At 35.6% G+C, this 7,198-nt stretch overlaps 1 protein-coding gene across 1 annotated transcript in view; it reads right to left on the bottom strand.

The window, feature by feature from the left end:
- The window catches only part of KIF14 (kinesin family member 14), a gene marked incomplete at its 5' end in the record, with an annotated part of 19,381 nt that extends 13,242 nt beyond the window's left edge, over nt 1–6,139 (bottom strand). Inside the window, 10 exons of the mRNA XM_010292466.1 lie at nt 625–777; nt 1,476–1,623; nt 2,492–2,652; nt 2,872–2,974; nt 3,734–3,918; nt 4,124–4,187; nt 4,293–4,440; nt 4,788–4,960; nt 5,274–5,392; nt 6,023–6,139. Of these exons, the coding sequence (XP_010290768.1) occupies nt 625–777; nt 1,476–1,623; nt 2,492–2,652; nt 2,872–2,974; nt 3,734–3,918; nt 4,124–4,187; nt 4,293–4,440; nt 4,788–4,960; nt 5,274–5,392; nt 6,023–6,139 (1,371 nt within the window). The remainder of the gene's footprint in view (nt 1–624; nt 778–1,475; nt 1,624–2,491; nt 2,653–2,871; nt 2,975–3,733; nt 3,919–4,123; nt 4,188–4,292; nt 4,441–4,787; nt 4,961–5,273; nt 5,393–6,022) is intronic.
- Nucleotides 6,140–7,198: the final 1,059 nt, after the last annotated feature.

Here is a 7,198-nt window from a genome sequence, read left to right as displayed (position 1 = left end):
GAGAGGTTGCGTGGGGAGGGGGGGGGGGGGAAGGAAAAAGAAAATCCAGAACTCTTAATGCAGTTTATTTAGGCAAATTTTTTGTTGCTGTCATTTTATGGACTTGGAAACAGAATGGAATTTATATTGGACATCTGCCATTTCAATATAAAACCCTTCATCTTCAAACTCTGGCAGTTTTCTGGTTTTGCTTAGATATTGACATGCTTTAAAAAAAACAACTGGAATTAAAAAGAAACAATTAAAAAAAATTAAGTCATATATGTTGCAGCAGTCACATATATATGAACACCAGCCAGAAACCAGTCGTTACTTACATTAATGCCTGCAGTCATAATTTTTGGCACAGGCAATGGTAGCTAAAGTTTGGTACATGAACAACACAGTCCATATTATATAACAAATAAAGTCAGCATTAGTTTATCCCCAAATTTAATACAGTATCATATTCAGAGTGTAAGACAGACACCTGTTCTTTTGCATAATATCACGTAGAAGAAATAAAAAACTTAAGAAACATTTAACTTACAATGATACATGTAAAAAAAAACCAAACCACACACAAATTAAACCACAGTTTATCACCAAAAAAGCTTTTTTTTTTTTTTTTTTTTTTTAAGTTACCTGCTTGGTAGCTAAGGTCTCCATTTCTAAACGTTTCTTATTGAAGTGTAGTTCTAGCTCAAGATTTTTCTTTGCCTTCTCTAGCTCACGTATTTTAGTTGCAGCTTTCTGGTTATTCAGTTCTTGGATTTGCTTCTTATGAGATTCTTCTCTCTAATATAAAAAAGGACAGATAAGAGGAGGTATACCACTTCTATAGCATTTCTGATCCATCCCTTAGGCAGATATTAAGATTTATTTTCACTTCAATACATTTAAAACATGCAGCCCCTGTGGGCTAACTCAGCCCAGTGTCAGCAATAAAAGGTTGTATCCCAGTTCACAAGCATCACATTATGTCTTCCATAGCACAGTTAAGAAATAAGATACTCCATCATTGTTTTGTTCTACCATGATGCACTATTCTATGTAGACTTATATATACACACCATAAAAGTATTTAAAGAACTAACAACAACGCAGCATGCAAACTTGCAAGAAAAAGAAAAGCTGTATTAACTAAAACACTGCAGTAATTTAAAAGCCTCACAGAATAACACCCTCATCAAATTCACACCAGATTAACATTTTAGTTCCTGGCTAATTCTATAAACCAAAATCCCTAGAATAATTCTGAAGGGCATACCTACTTTATAACTTCTTGCGTTAGTTAGGCTAGTTTTTTTGTTTGGTTTTTTTTTCTGAATAAAAAGGCTTAGCATTCCCTAAGACACTGTTTATAATATGCAAGACCAAAGAAAAAAACAAAGATCACAACCGAAGAACAACAAACAAAAAATAGAAACCCTATACTACAGCTTCTGTTTTATTTTATTGATATGTTTTATGTAATAATGCAATGGGCAACTTACCACCTCTGCTTCCAGTGATTTTATTTTGCTTTCATAAGCTTCTTTTTGTGAGGTCAGTTCTTGCTGAACCATCTCTTTCGCAATTTGGACACTTTGCATCATTTCTTCCTTGGCTTTGAGTCGTGCCTCTTCAATTTCTGATTCAAGCCTACAGGTGGAAGTATCGTATATTTAGAATACTGGCTTTAATCTCTTATAGGCTGCACAGAGTTTAAAATCTTTTCTCTAATCATAAGAGGCACCTCCAATTTTAACAGTAAAAACACAAGGGTTTGTTTTGTTCTTTTGTGTTGGGGGGGGTGTTGTTTGTTTGGTTTTGTGGGGTTTTTTTAAACTCAACTTTTATAATTTACCTAGATATTTTTTATTTCATAGGGAAAATATAGACCTGGTAAAGATGGAGAAGATTCTAGAATTTTAAGATACACTTGATTTCTGTATTTATTTTATTATGTACCTTTCACAAAATTAAGAACTGTAATAGAAACTCACTAAATCACATTAAGATGCAGAAAAGTAAATTTTAAGTCAATGAGTCTTGCAGTTTAATAACTACCAGGAATGAGGCACGTACAAATAACATTTACTGTCTCTCAAATTCTCCACCATCACAGAAGACCAAGGTTGTAACTTTGGGTTCTTCTCATTTTCCCAATGCATATGCTTCTCAGGCTATAAATCTCTCTAAAACAACAAAAGTCAGACTCATCATGTGCTTGGAGAGAAATGTAACAGAAGAGATACACTATTTTGAGGACCTCTGGAGCTCAGTGTTTGTTTAATTGCGATCTACATTCTTGACAACTGGACTAGATTGTGGTGATCACCTCTTCGAGGTACACATTCATTTCAGCAGTGTCTGGAACTTCCATTTCCATTATGGAGCTAATAATAACCTTGCTATTTTCCAGTTTTCCCTTACTGTGAAATATTTAATAATCTTAAGTTCCTTATTTCTTTAACTTGTTGCATTAACAACTGAATTTATGTTTAGAACGAGAAGATACAATACTTACTGTGTCCTCTGTGCAACAAGCAGCTCATTCTTTGCAAATTCAAAATCTTTTGGACCATCATGCAAAAACGTAGTCCCACAAACCGGCATTTTAACTTTCTGAACTTCTACTGGATGATTAAACCTGAAATAATGGTCTCCCCCAAGGATCACTCGATCACCCTATTAGAAAAGGGGGAAAGTTTGTTCTGTAACTTCTAGATTTATAAACAAATTTACAGTACTTAAAACATAACAGGTGGGGCTTGAAATCAAAGAGGAAGAGACACACATTTATGGTTTCAGAGCTTTCTAAGAAAACCTGCAGCCTGAAGTTTTAATATTAACAAAGCTAAGAAACACACACATGCACATACTACTCTTACCAGATCAGTTACTTACATGATGCAGAACTGTTGGGTCTACAATGCATTTTCCATTTACATATGTCTTTGCTTCTCTCAGTGGAATAATACTCACTTTGCCAACAGTATTTTTTATAACACTGAAAACAAGAAATAGTGTGGTTTCAGTAGCTCACATTAATTGCAAATGATGTTTCTTAATAGACTAAAATTCATGCTTTAGATAGCGTCCTGTTATTGGTTTTCCAGATGCGAATTTGTCTTCATAGTATTTAGGTACAACATACAAAATTAATGAGCGACAGCCTATATTTTAGAAGAGAATCAATATTTAAATCAAAGAAAAATTATTAGCTAAAAAATTACTATAACACTCTGTCATCTGAGCATTTCTTTGATAATGCTTAATTTCCCAACATACCCACATCTTTCATGTTTTTAGTAATTGATTAGCTACGTTTCTTCCAGCATCTTGTGTAGGATCAATTGCATGGAATGCACTTTAAACAGTATTTCTGCAATATGGCCAGGCTGCGTTTTCCTTTTAGTTTTAAGTAAGAACTGTCAAGGCATTTCACTTTTCCATTTAACTTAATGTAATAGAGTTATCACACAGCATCATTTGATCAGGTCTTTCTCCAGTATTTTTGCATGAATAGAAAATGTAGCTACATGAATGAAATAAAGAAATTAAACTACCTTGGTAAACAGATTTCTAGAGGGAACAGAAGGAAGTTACCTTAATCATTGAACAGTATAAAATTCTCCCTAGACAGTATTTTCCTGTTTAGAAAATCGTTTGGTTACCACCAAGAAGGAAGAGTGACTCCAAGAGAAAGGGAAAAGGGAGAAGAAATATTTCCTGCTCTCATTTCAAGTATGAAAAGAACACTACATACCAATGGTCATCAGCAATTAGCACTCCGGAAAGCTGGATATCATGTTTCGAATTTGGTGTATACCTTCCAACTGTAGTTTCTCCTTCTTTGATCATATACAACAGCACCTCAGAAAGCTGAGGATCTTCATTGAGATTGACAAGGTTTGGTAAATGATTGTCCATTTTGAATGCAATCCCTGCTTTCTAGATAAAAAAGAGCTCTGCATAAAAAACAATTTACTTTGTGCATTCAAATATCTGTATTAAATTTTTCTAAGGAGTCACAGTAGACCATTAAAAGAATAGCATTAAGGAAACCAAATCCTACAGCTACTCTAATTCTTCTGCAAGGCTTGCTGATACTGTATTTTCTGCACTCTCTTATAGAAAGTGAAGAAAGAAAATGTACCTGCAACTCTTTTATATCTTCTAATTTCCTTTTTTCTGCTTGTTCAAGTTTTTCTTTCCAGGCCCTTAAATTTATTAAGGGGAAAATAACACAACATATTAGGAGAAAAATTACAGCATATAAACTTTACCATTTCTATTTTAAAGTAAGACGTTAATGACCACCCAACCTTTGCATTTCTGCCATATCCCTCTCCTGCTGGTGCAATTTTACCCTCAAAGATGTTATTTCCTGCAAATAACGTCTGTATTTTTCAGGATCAGTGTTCAGAGTGCTTTTCTGAGCTGCCTTGAGTTTTTCAATTTCAGCTTTCAATTCTACATTAGACAAAACAGACACAGTACACATAAAAAAATCAAGACAAAATAGGGTTTAGACATTTCAGTACAATACTAGAAAATTCATCCTGTTATTTAATTAAAAATGAAACACCTTTCCCTATTCCAGGTCCTCAAGTGTAGCCTAAGATATCATCTGAACTTTGGCCAAAAAAAAAAAAAAGCTCACAAAGAAGAATGATATTAAAAGGAAGATATCCTAGGCAGTATTAGCCTAGCTGACAAGTCAACAGAATAGATTATCAGTAGTAACAACATTTATGGAGCAATAAGTTAAACACACATGCAAGTGAAAAACCCACAAAGACTTCAGATTTCAACCTCACCTCTGATTAACTTGGCATTCACATCTTCATTTACTTTAGCAATGTTGATAATTGAACAAGCTTGTTTTGCATAGCGAAGAGTGCTGAGTGTTTCTTCTGTACTGCTGGCAGCTGGACTTACTGTGGCAATCATAGCAGTTTGTGAATTTCCACCAAGACTTTCCTTTAACAACCTTCATTTGACAGGAGAGTAGAAGTCAATCCCCGGCCCACGTATTGAAAGAAAAATTAAGCTACTCAAGCTGAACAGATTAAATACAAAATACTTAGAATCTTGCTACTTATTTGAGAGTGATTGTTAGCTACTTAAAATACCAATCAAGGTCGTATTTGTTCTTTACCTGATGCAACAGGCTACTTCTTCCCTCCATAGGTCATTTGAGAGAGAGGAGGCAAGAAGGGGAAGTGATGCCTCCTGTATAGAAGGGGAATCTACAATCTGAGAAAGCCTTTACTTCTATAGAAAAAATTCTGAAGTGTACGTACCAAGTAAGGACAGATTCCCGGTAAGGAATGAAAGTTTTCTTTCCATTTTGAGATTGTTTAGAGAGTGCAGAAATAACCTTTCCAAGGGTTAACAGTGATTTATTGATACTCACACCCTCCTACACAAAGCAAAAATAAAAATAATTATAATAAAGTTGTATTTTCTTGTGCTATGTTATTGACTGTACAGTTGATTTAATTGTGCTTATTCAATGTATGGTACACCTGTACCATATTAAATGTCATCACTGATTAAAAAACTACAATAAGATGCCAGAGTATCCTTGAAGATCTTCGTTTAGAAAGAACAGAGACACGGGGTTTAAAATAAGCACTGTTAAGAACCATCAAACTTATGAAGGCAGCTTGAAAGAAAGTCTCTTATTAGAAACTCTATTTACCTAAATCCTTAAAAAAGAGGCAAGCCCCAATTCTGTGCAATATCTGAATCATGACTTGTCATGCAGACATTTTTTCCTCATTCCTTCTACAGGACTGTTAGGCCTGCACAGTATGGGGAATGCTGTCCTGAGCAAAATCTAGCCTGCCATACTGCACAGTCAAAACGGCTTCTTAGAGCCATCCACCCTCACTAGCAAAATGCTATGCAATACTTACACACATAAGGGCTACATATTCTTTTATAACTACAGTTCCTGCCCAAGAGCCCTGGTAGGTAAGTATGCTTCAGAGTTTAGGAGCATTCTCTGGAGACAATCCTTTTCCACAGATTTCCAATCTTGGTTTACCTTCAGCCTTTCTCCAGTGGTCTGAGCTGTTGAGCAGCATTCACTGCCAGCCAGGTCAATTAGATTTATGTGACTGGTAAGCCTACGATCACATTGTTCTTCATCCACAAATTCTACCTGGAAAAAAGGGAGATGTTGGCATTCAAGACAAAAGAAAAAGCCTGAAGACAATCAGAAATCTAACCAGCTCTTCACTTTAAATACATACAAAATTGATACTTCCATTTATTTTCTGACAGTATACCTTCATGTACATCCCTTGAAGGAGACTAAGTTCAGACTTTTAACCATAGTATCAATTGTTTGTGGTTGCATAACTGTGTAAGCATGAACTGCAAACACAACCGATTAGCAAACTACAGGTTTGGGTCTGAAGTTTTACTATGGTGGCTATCTGATGACTATGGAAATCAGTAAGCTGTTGCTGACTTATAGCGACGAAGATCACCTAAGTAGTTAGTTGAAAAGTCTCAGGACTAATTCTGATAGAGAAAAGGAATAATCTTGTGGTGAGAAGGGTGAGAGGAAGGAGAAGATTAGGGAGTTGGGCTGAAAAATTAAACCAGCCAAGAACACCAAAAAACCCAAACCAACATGTTATTTGTGAATGGAGAAAATTGACAGTCTGTAGACTTCTGAGGAATTCTACCTATTTCACTCCTGTTTTCAGGCTCATCTCATTAAGTCAGTTTTGTCTCTTACACATCTGTAAATCAGATGAGGAGTTGTAGTCCCTATATCCTGGAGACACATGGGTGAGGGGCATCCTGAAGCAAGGAAACATTTACCCAGTGAAGTGTGTTGAAACTGAGCAGAAACTGCATTTCCTACCATTGTCCCAGCTCATCACCTGCAGGAACTCTGCACAGCTATCCTCTTTGCATAGCCTAGCTTTCTTAGAAGCTGTGATGGCAGCAGTGGGAAATTAGGTCTGGCCTCAATTTGTACTCCAGTTACATCTCAAAACTCACACTCACAGGCTTGGAGCTACTCCTAGATTTGCCAGTCTAGACATACTTATTTTACTGCTATAAATATATGTAGCACAGAGACATCAGAATCTACTCAAAGAATGTAAAATAAAACAAGGTTTGCTGGGTATAAAGCCATGTTAAAATGCCCTGTGCTTTACTTATAATTTTCAAGTATATTCACAGAATCACAGAAACACTAGGT

This window comes from Phaethon lepturus, unplaced genomic scaffold (assembly GCF_000687285.1).
Source record: "Phaethon lepturus isolate BGI_N335 unplaced genomic scaffold, ASM68728v1 scaffold48368, whole genome shotgun sequence".
Taxonomy (NCBI): domain Eukaryota; kingdom Metazoa; phylum Chordata; class Aves; order Phaethontiformes; family Phaethontidae; genus Phaethon; species Phaethon lepturus.
Note: the sequence above shows the minus strand (reverse complement) of the source record. Positions and strands in the feature narration are given on the sequence as shown.